Source organism: Spermophilus citellus (assembly GCF_964194105.1).
Source record: "Spermophilus citellus genome assembly, chromosome: 11".
NCBI classification, from domain to species: Eukaryota; Metazoa; Chordata; class Mammalia; order Rodentia; family Sciuridae; genus Spermophilus; species Spermophilus citellus.
Window position 1 is genome coordinate 54,202,894 of NC_138192.1, and position 17,011 is coordinate 54,219,904.

A 17,011-nucleotide genomic window follows, 5' to 3' on the forward strand; every position below is an offset into this window, starting at 1 on the left:
CAGGAAATCCAAGCTCTGCTTTTCTTTCTTTCTTTTTTTTCACTTTAAAAGATGAGATATAATTCATATATGTGTGTGTATATATATATGTGTGTGTGTATATATATATGTGTGTGTATATATATATATATATATTTATTTATTTATATGTTTCATCCTTTCACAATGCACAATCTAAAATTGTACAGTCATGATCCTTATCTAGTTCCAGAACATTTCATCACTCTCAGAAGTGACTTCATAACCTATGACAGTCCCTGATATTTTTCTTTCTGTTATTCCCAGACCATCTTTCTGTCTTTGTTGGGGAGGGAGTTGGGCAACGTGGTAGCTCCTTTTCCGCATGCTCTTATTACAGTTCCACATTCCACTGGGAAGGGGCTCATTGGCCAAGGCTAGAGTAGGTGGTCTCTTGCTATGATTAGCTGTGTCCAGGATGCACATGGTTTCTGGGTTTCCATCCCTATTGCTAGAGACAGGGTTAAGAGGAAGGGGAGAAGAAGGAGCAGCATTTTTTAATTTGGTACCAGAGGATTGAACCCAGAGACGCTTAATCACTGAGCTACATCCCTTTATTTTATACATCTCTTTATTTTATTTTTAATTTTGGGACATGGTCTCTCTAAGTTGCTTTAGAGCCTTAAAAATGCTAAGGCTAGCTTTGAACTTATGATCCTCCTGCCTCAACCTCGTGAGCCACTAGGATTACAGGTATGCACCACCGTGCCCAACAAGAAGAAGCAGTTTTAAGAAGCCATGGAGCCCATCGGGTCAGCTGAGAGATTTTCCTGAAGGCTGAGACTTAGTGCACTTGACCTAAGAGCTTATTAGAGATAAGGAAACTGAAGCTCAAATATGCAAAAGTTAGATGGTCCAAGGAAAGAATAACCCTAGAATGGACCAACTCCACCTGCAGTACCTTATCTGTTATATTAAACTTGGTCCCTTATGTCTGCTCTATACCTTTCCAAAATTACATGAAAAGAAGGCAACAACCGTTTGCCCAATTATAAATGACATCCAACAAATCACTTTTCCTTATAGTTCCATTTGTTGACTAAAGCCTGCTTCTCCTTCTTGCCCAAGCTTTGGTATATCTAAGGATACAGAAGCTTGTTGCTTTGATGGGATCAAGATTTAAAAGCTTAGTGCTTTTCTAAGACTGTTTGCATTTAAATACCTTAAACTACTGCAGAGTCCTTATGTGATAATCCTGGAATAAGATGTTAAACCAATTACTGCCCTGGAAATACTGCCTTGTGTTAGAATCTTATTAAGATAAAAACAGCCCTGGCATGAAGGAGTGGGTAGGGGGAGAGGAACAACACTAAGTCTCTATAGCTGAATTTTATAGTTCAGGTTCCTTTTTTTGCATTAACAGTTATGTTTCTTATTTCATAAATAATAATTATTAGTAGATAAGTTAGCAGCTGACTGCTCTGTATTTTGAACTTAGTATTGACAGACTAAATCCAAAGAAAGAGGGCTGATCAGATCAAGGCAAAATTGAAAATCTATTCCTTGAAATGAATCTCACAGATGTTTTAAACATGATTTCTGAACATGTTCTTGCTCAATGCCAAACAATGCCTATTTTCTTTCTGCCTGGTCTCACAAAATTTTAGAAATGACAAGATAACAACATTAGAACCTCCCCCCCACCCCACCAAAAGCAGAAATTAATAAACCAGAATTCTGCTTCTACTTTTATTAAATGTAAGTAGGATTCTAATTGTCAGATTTGAGAGTATCTAATTTGTGACTGCTTTTTAGATGTAATTAATATTCTCTATAATCTATGGATATAATGCCACATGTTTAAGATCTCAGAGATAACAGAAAATCTTTTATTTTTTTATTGGTTGTTCACAACATTACAAAGCTCTTGACATATCATATTTCATACATTAGATTGAAGTGGGTTATGAACCCCCAATTTTACCCCAAATGCAGATTGCAGAATCACGTCGGTTACACATCCACAATTTTACATAATGCCCTATTAGTAATTGTATTCTGCTACCTTTCCTATCCCCTACTATCCCCCCTCCCCTCCCCTCCCATCCCATCTTCTCTCTCTACCCCATCTACTGTAATTCATTTCTCTCCTTGTTTATTTTCCCATTCCCCTCACAACCTCTTATATGTAATTTTGTATAGCAATGAGGGTCTCCCTTCATTTCCATGCAATTTCCCTTTTCTCTCCCTTTCCCTCCCATCTCATGTCTCTGTTTAATGTGAATCTTTTCTTCCTGCTCTTCCTCCCTGCTCTGTTCATAGTTGCTCTCATTATATCAAAGAAGACATTTGGTATTTGTTTTTTAGGGATTGGCTAGCTTCACTAAGCATAATCTGCTCTAGTGCCATCCATTTCCCTGCAAATTCTATGATTTTTGTCATTTTTTATTGCTGCATAGTACTCCATTGTGTATAGATGCCACATTTTTTTTATCCATTCATCTATTGAAGGGCATCTGGGTTGGTTCCACAGTCTAGCTATTGTGAATTGTGCTGCTATGAACATCAATGTGGCAGTATCCCTGTAGCATGCTCTTTTAAGGTCTTCAGGGAATAGTCCGAGAAGGGCAATAGCAGGGTCAAATGGTGGTTCCATTCCCATCTTTCCCAGGAATCTCCAAACTGCTTTCCAAATTGGCCGCACCAATTTGCAGCCCCACCAGCAATGTACAAGTGTACCCTTTTCTCCACATCCTCGCCAGCACTTGTTGTTGTTTGACTTCATAGTGGCTGCCAATCTTACTGGAGTGAGATGGTATCTTAGGGTGGTTTTGATTTGCATTTCTCTGACTGCTAGAGATGGTGAGCATTTTTTCATGTACTTGTTGATTGATTGTATATCCTCCTCTGAGAAGTGTCTGTTCAGGTCCTTGGCCCATTTGTTGATTGGGTTATTTGTTATCTTATTGTCTAATTTTTTGAGTTCTTTGTATACTCTGGATATTAGGGCTCTATCTGAAGTGTGAGGAGTAAAAATTTGTTCCCAGGATGTAGGCTCCCTATTTACCTCTCTTATTGTTTCTCTTGCTGAGAAAAAACTTTTAAGTTTAATTAAGTCCCATTTGTTGATTCTTGTTATTAACTCTTGTGCTATGGGTGTCCTATTAAGGAATTTGGAGCCCGACCCCACAATATGTAGATCGGAGCCAACTTTTTCTTCTATCAGACGCAGAGTCTCTGATTTGATATCAAGCTCCTTGATCCATTTTGAGTTAACTTTTGTGCATGGCGAGAGAAAGGGATTCAGTTTCATTTTGTTGCATATGGATTTCCAGTTTTCCCAACACCATTTGTTGAAGATGCTATCCTTCCTCCATTGCATGCTTTTAGCCCCTTTATCAAATATAAGATAGTTGTAACTTTGTGGATTAGTCTCTGTGTCCTCTATTCTATACCATTGGTCCACCCGCCTGTTTCGGTACCAGTACCATGCTGTTTTTGTTACTATTGCTCTGTAATATAGTTTGAAATCTGGTATCGCTATACCGCCTGATTCACACTTCCTGTTTAGAATTGCTTTTGCTATTCTGGGTTTTTTTTTTTCCATATGAATTTCATGATTGCTTTATCTATTTCTACAAGAAATGCCTTTGGGATTTTGATTGGCATTGCATTAAACCTATAGAGAACTTTTGGTAATATTGCCATTTTGATGATGTTAGTTCTGCCTATCCATGAACAGGGTATATTTTTCCATCTTCTAAGATCTTCTTCTACTTCTCTCTTTAGGGTTCTGTAGTTTTCATTGTATAAATCTTTCACCTCTTTTGTTAGGTTGATTCCCAAGTATTTTATTTTTTTTGAGGATATTGTGAATGGAGTATTTTTCCTCATTTCCATTTCAGAAGTTTTGTCGCTGATATATAGAAATGCCTTTGATTTATGCGTGTTGATTTTATATCCTGCCACTTTGCTGAATTCATTTATTAGTTCTAGTAGTTTCTTTGTAGACCCTTTTGGGTCTTCTAGGTATAGAATCATGTCATCTGCAAATAGTGATAATTTAAGTTCTTCTTTTCCTATTTTTATGCCTTTAATTTCTTTCTTCTGTCTAATTGCTCTGGCCAGTGTTTCAAGAACTATATTGAATAGAAGTGGTGATAGTCTTTTGATGGCTTCTTCAATTTCATCCATTGATATTGGTCTGTTCAAATTGTGTGTATCCTCCTGACTCAGTCTGGGCAAATCATATGACTTAAGAAATTTATCGATGTCTTCACTATCTTCTATTTTATTGGAATATAGGGTTTCAAAATAATTTCTAATTGTCTTCTGTATTTCTGTAGCATGTGTTGTGATATTGCCTTTTTCATCCCGTATGTTAGTAATTTGAGTTCTCTCTCTTCTTCTCTTCGTTAGCATGGCTAAAGGTCTGTCGATCTTATTTATTTTTTCGAAGAACCAACTTTTAGTTTTGTTAATTTTTTCAATAGTTTCTTTTGTTTCAATTTCATTGATTTCCGCTCTGATTTTAATTATTTCTTGCCTTCTGCTACATTTGCTGTTGTTTTGCTCTTCCTTTTCTAGGGCTTTGAGATGAAGTGTGAGCTCATTTATTTGTTGTTTTTTTCTTTTTTTGAGGAATGACCACCAGGCGATGAATTTTCCTCTTAAACTGCTTTCATTGTGTCCCATAGATTCTGATATGTTGTGTCTGTATTTTCATTTATCTCTAAGAATTTTTTGATTTCCTCCTTTATGTCTTCTGTAACCCATTGATCATTCAGTAACATATTGTTCATTTTCCATGTGATGTAGGATTTTTCCTTCCTTCTTTTATCATTGATTTCCAGTTTCATTCCATTATGATCAGATAAAATGCATGGTATTATCTCCACCCCTTTATATTTACTGAGGGTTGCCCTATGGCATAATATATGGTCTGTTTTTGAGAAGGATCCATGTGCTGCTGAGAAAAAAGTATATCCATTTGATGATGGTTGATATATTCTATATATGTCAGTTAAGTCTAGGTTATTGATTGTGATATTGAGTTCTATAGTTTCTTTATTCAACTTTTGTTTGGAGGATCTGTCCAATGGTGAGAGAGGTGTGTTGAAGTCTCCCATAATTATTGTGTTGTGGTCTATTTGATTCTTGAACTTGAGGAGAATTTGTTTTATGAATGTTGCAGCACCATTATTTGGTGCATAAATATTGATAATTGTTATGTCTTGTTGGTGAATGGTTCCTTTTAACAGTATATAATGTCCTTGTTTATCCCTATTGATTAACTTAGTCTTGAAGTCGATTTTATTCGATATGAGGATGGCCACCCCTGCTTGCTTACGAGAACCGTGTGCATGGTATATTTTTTCCCATCCTTTCACCTTCAGCCTGTGTATGTCTTTTCCAATCAGATGTGTCTCCTGGAGGCAGTATATTGTTGGATTTACTTTTTTAATCCATGATACCAGCCTATGTCGCTTTATTGGAGAGTTTAAGCCATTAACATTAAGAGTTACTATTGATATATGGTTTGTACTTCCATCCATGTTTGATTATTTATCCTTTTTAAAAAAAATTTAGTTTGTTTCTCCATGATTATCTTTCCCCTCGCCCTCTGTCTTTACCAAGGCACTTCCTACTGATGGTTTTGGTTATTGTTTTTCATTTCTTCCTCGTGTAGTGTTTTGCTCAAAATGCTTTGCAATGCTGGTTTTCTGGCTGCAAATTCTTTTATCTTTTGTTTATCATGAAAGATTTTTATTTCGTTGTCATACCTGAAGCTTAATTTTACTGGATACAAAATTCTTGGTTGGCATCCATTGTCTTTCAGTGTTTGAAATACATTGTTCCATGACCTTCATGCTTTCAGTGTCTGTGATGAAAAATCCGTTGTTAACCTTGTTGGTTTACCCCTGAATGTAATCTGTCTCCTTTCTTTTGTAGCTTTTAATATTTTCTCTTTGTTCTGTATATTGGATATCTTCATAACAATGTGTCTTGGCGTTGGTCTACTGTGATTTTGTGTGCTCGGTGTCCTGTATGCATCTTCAATTTGTATATCTGTTTCCTTTTTTATTTCTGGAAAGTTTTCTGTAATTATTTCATTCAGCAGGTTACTCATTCCCTTGGTTTGAATCTCTGTACCTTCTTCTATCCCGATGACTCGTAAGTTTGGTTTTTTTATGTTATCCCATAACTCTTGGATGTTTTTCTCGTGATTTTTTACCAGCCTTTCTGAGTTTGCTAGACTCTTTTCAAGATGATATATTTTGTCTTCATTATCTGACGTTCTGGCTTCTACTTGCTCCACTTTGTTAGTGATACTCTCAATTGAGTTTTTAATTTGGTTTATCGTTTCCTTCATTTCTAGAATTATTGTTTGATTATTTTTTATAATCTCTATCTCCTGATAAAGATGCTTAACTTCTTCTTTTATCTGTTTATGTAATTCATTCTCAATGTGTTCTTTCGCTGCTTGAATTTGCTGTCTTGTATCCTCTTTAAGGTTCCATTCCATCTCTCTAAGGTGTTCCTTGAGTTCTTTATATGACCATTTTTCTGATGACTCTAGGTCCTCCTGAATATTTAGGCCGTCCTGCATTGTTTGTACTCCTTTTCTTCCTTGCTTTTTGAAGCTGCTCATGTTACTTCTTGTTCTGTTTGACTGCTGAGTTACTGTTTACTCCTATAAATTTATTTGATGCTTGGGAGGAAAGGTATTAGAAGGGAAGGGAAGAAGTCACTAAAGAGAATGAGAGTAAGCAGGTAGAATTCAAGGAAGGGGGAATAAGACAATTGAAAAGAAATGAAAAGACAAAAGAAGAAAAAAATAGGAAATAAAAAAAGAAAAAAAATTTTTAAAAAAATAATAAAAAAATTAAAAATAGAAGAAAAAAAATTTAAAAAAAATTTGTAAAAAAATTAAAAAAACAGCAAGAACGAAAAATGAAAATGAAAGAAAAACCCAAATCAAAAAAAAGAGAAAAGAAAAAAAGAAAAAAAAAAACTAATAAATGCAGTCTTAGAGTTTGATTAACTTCTCTTCCAGTAGGTGGCGCTGTGCCCACCAGGCCAAGTTTCTCCTGTCAATACGCGGGAACCAATCACTGTGCAGCAGCTCCTCCCAGACTGGGCGAGTCTCCAATCCTGAGTGTCTAGGGCCTCCTCTTGTGTCTAGTCACTTCCCACTTTTCCTCTAGCCAGGCCCCTCTCACGGGTGCCGCTCACCACAATACTGGTACACGCCAGGTCTGCTGCTCCCGGTAGCCCTGCTTTCATGAACGACTGGGCACACTCTTCCAGTTTGCCATTCCCTCAGACCCTAAGTTTGTAGAGCTTGGGGCTGAGAATCCTCAGCGAATTTTACTTGTCCTCCGATAGCCACGCCCCCGGTAGCTGGTGCAAGAGACCTCAGCTGTCAGCAGTGGTGGGAGCGGTAGTTCCGCGCCGTGGGTCCCAAACCACCTCAGATTCCCTTGGTCTGGCTATCGTGCTCACGGGAGAGCTGGGAGGGGCCCTTAAGGTTTCCCCGATGTGTGGAGGGGGAAGGCTAGGGAATTACACACCTTTAGCCGCAGGTTTCAATGAAGTTATCTCCTCCGCCGCAGTCTGATGACGTCAGTTCTCTGCCATGGTGGTATCTCTTGCAAATGGCGACAGTTCGTTTCCCTTTGCCGGGCGACCAATGCAACGGGTGGGTCCTAACTGTCTCTCCCAAGCCCCGTTTTAAACCTGTGGCCACTACCTATGAAGGCTCGGTAGGCATTTACCTCCGTAGGATGAGAAGGGCTGACCAGTTGTTTCAGCCGGATGGATTAGTGCTGAGTCACAGCTGTTTGCGGGAAGCAGGCTAACGGGAGCTTGAATTCAGCCAATCCGGGCTCAGTGTGTGTTCTGAGAGGCCCAGACTGTTCGCCCCAGATCCACGTCAGCTCAGCATTGCCTAGTGATCCATGTAAGTGTCTCTCAGAACAGGAATACAAGTTTTGCTATGCTTCATATCCTGTTGGCAGTCTGCATTTCGATAGCAGCTGCAGTCACCAGAAGGATTTTCCAGCCCATGACAGCCGATAACAGAAAATCTTAATGGAAATCGAACAATTCTGAAATAAGTAGCATGGGTTGGCACCAGCGTGGAGCTGGCTGCCAGAAGGGTCTGGATTAGAGACATTTTGGGATTGGAGGCCAAACAGGCCTAAGAATTAGGGCTGCAGGAGTGTGTCAGGAGTGAGGGACAGGAGTGGAGGTCAGTGGTACAGGCCCTGGGTTCAATCCCCAGTACTGCCAAAAAGTAAGCAAAACCACTTGTGTGTCCATGACAGATGGAGTGACGGGGTGGGGGATGGGGGGTTGCAAAGATGTTCAGGTAGTCGGATATTATCAGGGATACAGACAACCAGGAGAGCAGGCTCAGCTAAAGGTTTCAAGGTTCAAAGCCAGAACCCCAAGTCTCCCCAGTAACTGGGAAGTTAGATGGTTCCAGACTGAGGCACATGAAAGATGATAAGCTAGAGCTGAGTTGGGGTAGGGACTTGGACCAGGTAGGGAGTCTTCGTGTTCCCTGAGGTAGAGGCAGGACTGGTCCCGAGCTGGGACATGGGGGTGAAGGCTCACCTGCTTATCACAGCCTCGCTTTACAACTCTGTAGCTATAGTCATGAGAGCTTAATGACAGAATGTATTTTGAGAGATGCGTCGTTAGGCAATGTTTTTATTCCATTAGGGGATGTTGTTATTCTGTGAGCATTATAGAGTAAATTTACACAAACTCAGGAAGGTATGATGTCAGGAGGTAATATAATCTGATGGGACCACTGTTGTAAACACAGTTCATTCTAGGGTGTATGACTGTATTTTCTTTTTGGTTATTTCCCTGTTTAGATTTCAAAAACACTTATGAACATGGAGGAGAAAAAATTCATCTGAGAGGCAGAAGTCAGATGTAAACAGAGTATAGACTTCTAGGGGGAATTTTTGACATCATAAGGTCTAATGGCTTTGTGACAGATGGGAAAAGGAAGGCCTAGGGTCTTGGCTGCCTGTGAATTAAATGCCCAAGACCACATATTTAGTTTATAGAGTTCTTAAACATCAGCTAGCAAAGTATCTCCTGGGGAATTTAGAAGCTGACTCCTAGGCCCTTGTGTAGTCTCTGTGAGATTCTAATTCAGTAGGACTTCAGGGCTCTGCAATTTAAACAAATTCTGTAGGTGATGCTGATGTAAGTGGCTCTTGGGCTGAGATTTGAGATTGATTATCTGGAAGGCTTCCTTCTCTTCCTTTCATGTGTGTTTGTGTTGCTGTAGATTGAACTCAGGACCTTACACCTTTTTATTTTCAAACAGGGCCTTGCTAAAGTACCCAGACTGACCTTGAATTTGTGATCCTCCTGCTTCAGTCCTCCGAGTAGCTGGGATTACAGGCATGTGCTACCATGCCCAGCTTCTAATCAACTTTTATTCAACCACATTTTGTCCAGATCTTTCCTAGACTCCATACCTGGCCATCACTAGCTCTCTCCCAGTTGCCTTTTGGACTCTTGTACTTCCAAGTTCCTTGCCCATGTCCTTCCCTGTGCTCTCCCGGAGTCTGATGAGGTTGTCAGTATCATGCAATAAGCTGAGGCCTACTAATTTTTAAATGTCACTTGCAGAGAATGTTTTCCATCCTGGCTGTTGTTATACATAGAAATTTGCTTGGTGCTCGTCTAAGGTACAGCCTGGAATCCTCCTGTAAGTGGCCTCTGGCACATGGTGTGACTGACACCAGAGGAAACCAAGGGATTTGCCATGTGTGGGGAGGGAGACCATCCACACTTAGCAGAGATGCCTTTGGCATCTCCTCTTACTCTTCTTAGCCATGCACAACAGAAGCTTTTATGACTTCTAATAATGATGTTTTTGAAATACAGTGTGGCATTTCTATTCCAAATTCAATTTGTTTTTAACCAGGTTTCCTATTTCGAGATCTACTTGGACAAGATAAGGGACTTACTTGATGGTGAGTAACTGAATGCTTGTCTTTATTTGCTGTTTAACTTAAGTCCAGGAGTTGAAACGATTTACAGCACTTCCGCTTGAGGAACTGATGAAAATTATTTATAGAGATCTTGTCTTGCCTTCAGGCTATATGCTTTTTCATATATACAGCTTCAACTTGAAAATTGCAAAAAGATTAGATTTGCCTATCTTCTGCAACAATTTCTATTTTTTTTTCCAATAGAGGGTCTTTAACTTTTATTTTCTTCTTCGCATGTCATCATTATCATCTCTATAGTGTCCAAGACCAACTTGGCTGTTCATGAAGATAAAAACAGAGTCCCGTATGTAAAGGTATGAGGAAGACTTTATGGGTGGTGTGGTTGATTTCTGTCCAGGCACTGTTGAAATAATTATTACACAAGATGCCCAGAATATTATCTATAAAAGCTATATAGTTATTTAATCACATTTCTTATATTCTTTGGTTTTGAAAAAACCAGTATTTGATTTCTTTAATTGTATCTTTCCTTTATATAAATCATTATCATTTTCTTTTGTTCTGGGAATTAAACTCAAGACCTCACATGACTATTCTAAGCATACATACTTTACTACTGACCTACACCCCAGCTCTTTTTATGTAAATTAGTATTATTTAGAAATTATTTAATTTTGTTCACATTAAAAAATATCTATTTATTTATATGTGTATTTATTTTGTGGTCCTGAAGGTTGAACCAGAAGGGCTCTACCACTAAGAAACTAAGACAAGGTCTTAGTTTCTGAGGATGGTTTTGAACTTGCAATCCTCCTGCCTTAGCTTCCTGACTCTCTGGGTTTATAGGCATGAAGTACTGCACCCAGCATCGTTTTCATTTGAAGAGGTTGAGGCAGGAGAATCACAAATTCAAGGCCAGCCTGGGCAACTTAGCTAGACCTTGTCTAAAAAAAAAAAAAAAAAAAAAAATCAGAGAAAAAGAAAAAAAAAGGATCTGGGGATATAGCTCAGTAGAAGAGCGCCCCTGGGTTCCATCCCTGGTACTGCAGGATGAAAAAAAAGGTTTCAGCTTTAAGCGCAATAGTTGATACTTAGTAGTCAGAAATCCATCATAGCATTTTGTGTAGAACTTCAAAGTGTCTCTTGATGGCTAAAATGGTAAATAAATAAAGATGGAAGGCAACATTGTACTTCATGCATTTCTTCTCATCCATTTTTTTCTTTTGTTTTGTCTCCTGAAAATACTGCTATTGAATGTGAGTATGTACTCAAAAACCTGGGAGAATCCAGCATTTCTTTTATGGTTTCTCCTAGGTTTCCCAGGGTTTGCTCACATTTCTCTTTAATGTAGAATTCAAGCCCTAGGCAAGGAGAAGTTGTTGGATCCACATTGCAGCTTTTCTATTTATCCAAACCTCTAAAAAGAAATGGGAAAGTGTGTTTAGCTGCTTCAAAATATTGTTGCTTTTTGACTCTCCAATGACCAACCAACTTGCTTCCGACTCCCTTGCAGGGCTGCACCGAGCGGTTTGTGTCAAGCCCCGAGGAGGTCATGGATGTGATAGACGAAGGCAAAGCCAACCGGCATGTGGCAGTGACAAGTAAGCACCATGTGGTTTCCTTCCTGTGATGAGGGTCATGGTGGGTGGTGATGAGGTGCAGATGCAGGAAAGCAGGGTAAGGCCACAGGAGAGCCTTTAGGCTTTGGAAGTCTCTTATACCCAAGTTTCTTTGATTGTGTGATCCAGAACTGTAATTCTCACCTTTTCTCTGTACCAACACGGTATCAGATGATATTTGAATAGGTGGCAAATTTAATAGGTGAGCCTAGACTTGTAAGCAGTGTAGGTCAAACTCCACTTCCTGCTTCAAACATACATGTACCTGAAAGAAATTATTCCCTATTTCATAAGCTGTTCATGGCATACCTGACAACCCATTTTGGTCCCTGGTTCAGAACTGCTGGTTCAGAACATTACTATTATCACTCTGCCAAGTTTTTTTAAAAATTATTTTAAGTGTACAATTCTGTGATATTAAGGGCATTCAGGTTGTGTCCATCATCCATCTCCAGAAGTCTTTCATCTGTATCCATTAAATACTATCTTCAGTTCCCCTTTTCCCCAGCCACTGTTCTACTTTGTCTCATGACAAAATATTTCATATAAGGTATCTCATGCAAGTGTATTCCTGCAGTATTTCACTTTTTGTGACTGGCTGATTTCACTTAGCATAATGTCTGCAAGGGCTCTCCATACTATAGCATGGGTCCTTTTTAAGAGTGACTAATCTCCCATTGCATGCCACATTTTATTTATTCATTTATTCATCAATGGACTCTTAGGTTGCTTCCACCTTTTGGCTGCCGTGAATAATGCTACAATAAACATGGATATACAAATACTTGTCAGACTTCCTGATTTCCTTTGGCTGTTTACCCAGAAGTGGAATTAATTGCTGGATCCTCTGGCAATTCTACTTGTTGTTCTTCAGTCACCACAGTACGGTTTTCCCTAGCAGGGGCACCTTTTACAGTCTCACCAGCAGTGCACAAGGGTTTCAGTTTCTGCACATCCTCATCAACACTGGTTATTTTCTCTCTCTGGGGGTATTAGCTATGCAGATGGGTGTCAGCTGGTATCCTTTGTGGTTTTGATTTGCATATCCCTAATGATCTGTGATGTTGAGCACTATTTCATATGCTTATTGTCTAGTTTGTGTATCTTCTTTGAGAAATGCTTATTCAAGTTCTTTACCGTTAAAAAAATTATATTGTTGTTGTTATTGACTTTTTGGAGTTCTCTATATGTTCTGTATATCCAGCTCTTGTCAGATACATGATTTTCAAATATTCTCTCGAATTTTATGGATTGCCTTTCACTCTGTTGATAGTGTCCCTTGATGTGCAAAACATTTTAATTTCGGAGAAGTGCAATGAATGTATTTTTTCCTTTCATTGCTTGTGCTTTTGATGTCAGAGCCAAGAAATCATTTTCAAGTCGGATGCTATGAAGCTTTTCACTTTTGTTTTCTTCTAAGAGTTTCTTAGTTTTAACTTTTACATTTAGATCTTTGATCCTTTTTATGTTAATTTTTATATAAAATCAAGGGTTCGATTCTTTTTTTTTTTTTTTTTTTGGTGTGTATATCCAGTTTTTCCAACCTCATTTGTTGAAAAGATTGTCCTTCCGCCATTGAATGGTCTTGACATCTTGTCAAAAATTATTTTGATTATATCAACAAGGATTTCTCCCTGAGCTCTCCATTCTCTTTCATTGGTCTATGTGTCTGTTTTTATGCTAGCACCTCATTGTTGTTTTCTTTTTTTTGGTACCGGGGATTGAACCAAGGGGTGCCTAACCACTGAGAAACATCCCAAGCCCTTTTTTGTACTTTTTAAATTTTAGAAACAGGGTCTCACTGAGTTGCTTAGGGCCTTGCTAAATTGCTGAGGCTGGCATTGAATTCAGAATCCTCCTGCCTCAGCCTCCTGAGCTGCTGGGATTACAGGCATGTACCACTGTGCCAGCTGCTCTTGTTTTCTTTTTTTTGTGGGAATGTCTCACTGTATTGCTGGGGCTGTCCTCCAGCTCCTGGGATCAGTCAGTCCTCCTGCCTCAGCCTCCTGAATGTTAGAGATGCCAGGCCTGTGCCACCACACCAGGCCTTACATTATTTTAGTTATTATAGCTTTGTAGTGACTTCTGAAAATCATAAGTGTGAAACTTCCAACTTTGTTCTTAGTTTTCAAAATTATTTTGGTATTTTAGGATCTCTTGAGATTCCATATGAATTTGAGGGCACATTTTTCTATTTCTATAAAAATATTATTGAGTTGGGTGTGGCAGTACACACCTGTGATCAGGAGGCTGAGGCAGGAAGATTACAAGTTCAAAGCCAGCCTCAGCAAAAGTGAGGAAAATAAGCAACTCAGTGAGATCCTGTCTCTAAATAATATACAAAATAGAACTGGAGATGTGGCTCAGTGGTCGAGGCCCCCCTGAGTTCAAACCCCAGTACCTTCCCACCCCCATATATATATAAATTTGTTTTGAATCTGTAGATTGCTTTGGGAGGTATGACATCTTAAAAATATTAAATCTTTTAACAATGAATATGGGATGTGTTTTCATTTGTTTGTGTCTTTAATATCTTTTTAGCAATAGTTTTTAGTTTGCAGGTCAAATCTTTTATTTTCTTGGTTAAGTTTGTTCTTAAGCACTTTACCCGTTTTTTTTTTAATTTTTTCTTTTTTTTCTTAATTTCCTTTGTGATTTTTTGCTCTTAAGTATATAGAGATACACCTGATTTTTGCTTGTTGATTTTGTTTCATGCAATATTGCTAAATTTATTATTTATGGCATTTTTGAAAATGGGATATTCAGGGTTTTTCACATATAATCTGGTTAGATGCTTTTGAGAAATGATTGCTGGTGAGGTTTGAATGAATCAGCTGCTGGGGTCTCTGTGATGCTTGGTGGACAAAGACCAGGGGCAGAACAGCTTTTTATTTCCAGTACCCCATCCTAATGAGGCATATTTAATCTTGGAGACCTTCTGTGCACTTAGCATGGGTTATAGAAGTGTGTGTCTTAATCCTTCCTTAAGAAAGTCCTAATCCCTCCTTAAGACAGCTTATGATATTCCCGATAAGACCAGGCTTACACACATGACCAAGGCAGAATACATCAGGTACTAAGTCTGAGGGATTTAAAGTGAGCTGGGGGAGGAGGCTGCGAGCTTCTTGGAGAGTCAGGTGAGGAGGATGTTGGAGGACAGGGGCTTCCAGCAGAGCTGGAAGATCTGTTCTCTCAAACTGCAGACCAAAATTTTTAGATTAATTTCTTTGCTAGTTGAAGACATTTTAAAATCTTCTATTTCTAAAATGAGCCTTGTTTGTAGGTGAAACTGTGGTCTGAGATGATTTTTAAAATTGTCTGGACTCACTTCAAAGACGTGGAGTGGGTTAGGCATGATTTGCTGTGCTTTTAAGAGCAGGATTTGCTACCTATGTTCATGAGTTCTTTGGAGAGCAGTAAACTATTTTCCTTTTCAGACATGAATGAACACAGCTCTAGAAGTCACAGTATCTTCCTGATTAATATTAAACAAGAGAATGTAGAGACTGAAAAAAAACTCAGTGGGAAGCTTTATTTGGTTGATTTGGCTGGGAGCGAAAAGGTAATTGCTTCTTTATTTGTATTATCTGTAATTCTCCGTCATTTGCTTCAGTGTGCAATGATATAATTTCTGTGCCTCTGTATTCCCTGGTTTTAAAGAGCTTTTAAAGTTTCCAGTGTTGCGCCAAGGTGTTATTAAATTCAACCTTTGTTTTCCTGCTCTTTCCTTTCTGTTCCTGAAGTCTCCTGTTTGTGTCACAGACAGGTACATCGAATGCTCTCTGATTTGTGCCTGTTAGGCCCTGATGATGACACTGACAAGTGTTGGTCTGAACTTAGCCTGGCCAAAAGGCGGCTGCACAGATGTGGGAGGGACTGGAATGCCTGAGGACAGGAAAGATCCCCGGGAGGAGCCAGACTCAAACAGGCCAGGAAAGGGCTTTGCGGTCGGAGGGTGGCAGCCCTGCCTCTGCATGTTTCGTTTGCTGATAGGAGATCTAGACCCTAGACCTGTCCCTGTGTCCCCTGGTTCTCCTGGCTGTGGTCTGGACTGAGTATCTGACATGGGTGGCTTTGGCTCCTTCAGGTTATGAGGCTGTTGTCAGTCTTAGCCACGGATCCTGTCTTGCCCTCTGTTCCCTGATCTTAAGCCTCCCGGGGCTACTCTCCAGCTTCTGAAACCTGAATCTAGCCAGAATCTCTAGCCTGTGAGCTTCCCAGACCCCCTTGGGCAGTGTCACAGAGCCAGTCCAAGTGCACAATGCCTTTCCCCCATCATCAGTGACATCAGCTGGTAGTCCACATCAGGACAAGTCTGGAGGCTTGGTCACTCTCCCTAATTGGACAGTAGACCCCCACTTGCTGCATACACCACAGAGTTCCTGTATTCCCAGTAATGGTAACTAACAGCCATGTAAGTCATGGGTGCTTCGGTCACCCTTTCATTTGCATTTATAAAACAGTGTGCATAGAACCATCTAGAAGTTCCTGGTTGGAATCTGAAAATTTACTGGTGTGGGCTGGTAATTTGGTCAAGCAGATATTCACCACCATGGCGTAATGGTGCAGTTCTAGACTGACCGTGACATGACTGCCATGCCAGCTATGAGTCCAGACAAAGATCAGAGTGGTCCCTTCACTCTCGCTGAGTGCAGAGATGAGTGTTTTGGGCCTAAATACTCCTGAAAACTGCCTACTAGTAGCTGGCTGATCTGAGGGGAGGCTGGTCTCTGCACACTGTTGGTGCTTATTGCTAATGATATTTATGAGATGTTTTAAAGTGTCCTTCATATAGTTTCTTTTGTTCACATCCATTTCCCTTTGCCCTAAATGTGTCCCCATGACTGGTGGTGTGAACTTGTAGAACAGAACTCTGCATTTTAGCTCTCATCTCCTCTAAATGGCTTTCTCCCTGAGGCTGGCAGTTTAGCATCTCTGGAGCTCAGTTTCCTTGTCTGTAAAGGAAGGTGATAAATAGTACCTGCTTTGTGTATTTCATGGAGTTGAGATACTCAAATACAAAAGCACCTTAAAATCCATAGTGTGAGTAGGCTGTTATCATTTGTGACCCATCAGGTACACAGTTGATCTGTCTGTAAACAGAGGTGTCCATACCCACAATCCCAAGACAGATGAGAATCTCTCCTTTTTGAATGAATATGCATCCACCTGTATCTTAGGGGCTTCTCCTTTATTGTAATTGACACCCATCTTTGTGCAGTTTAAAATTATTTCTCTTCTTTCCTTTAGAGAGCAGCTGCTCACCCTGCACCGTTTGTGCAGGCAACAGAGACATGAATCATGTCGAGTCCTCTTTTTTTGCAGCCTCTATAAACGGCTCTCTACCCAGAGCCAATGTTGTAAATATGAAATTACCAGCAATAACACAGCAGAGGAGGCACTGTGCATGGGGCTTCTGGCTGCAGAGGGGGGGAACAAAGGACAAAT

The 17,011-nt window shown here is 39.6% G+C and overlaps 1 protein-coding gene across 1 annotated transcript in view; it reads left to right on the forward strand.

Moving 5' to 3' along the window:
* KIF5C (kinesin family member 5C) overlaps window positions 1-17,011 on the forward strand; it is a 154,018-nt gene that overhangs the window by 64,853 nt on the left and 72,154 nt on the right. The window contains exons 5-8 of the mRNA XM_081262362.1: window positions 9,917-9,965; window positions 10,242-10,297; window positions 11,458-11,545; window positions 15,001-15,125. Of these exons, the coding sequence (XP_081118488.1) occupies window positions 9,917-9,965; window positions 10,242-10,297; window positions 11,458-11,545; window positions 15,001-15,125 (318 nt within the window). The remainder of the gene's footprint in view (window positions 1-9,916; window positions 9,966-10,241; window positions 10,298-11,457; window positions 11,546-15,000; window positions 15,126-17,011) is intronic.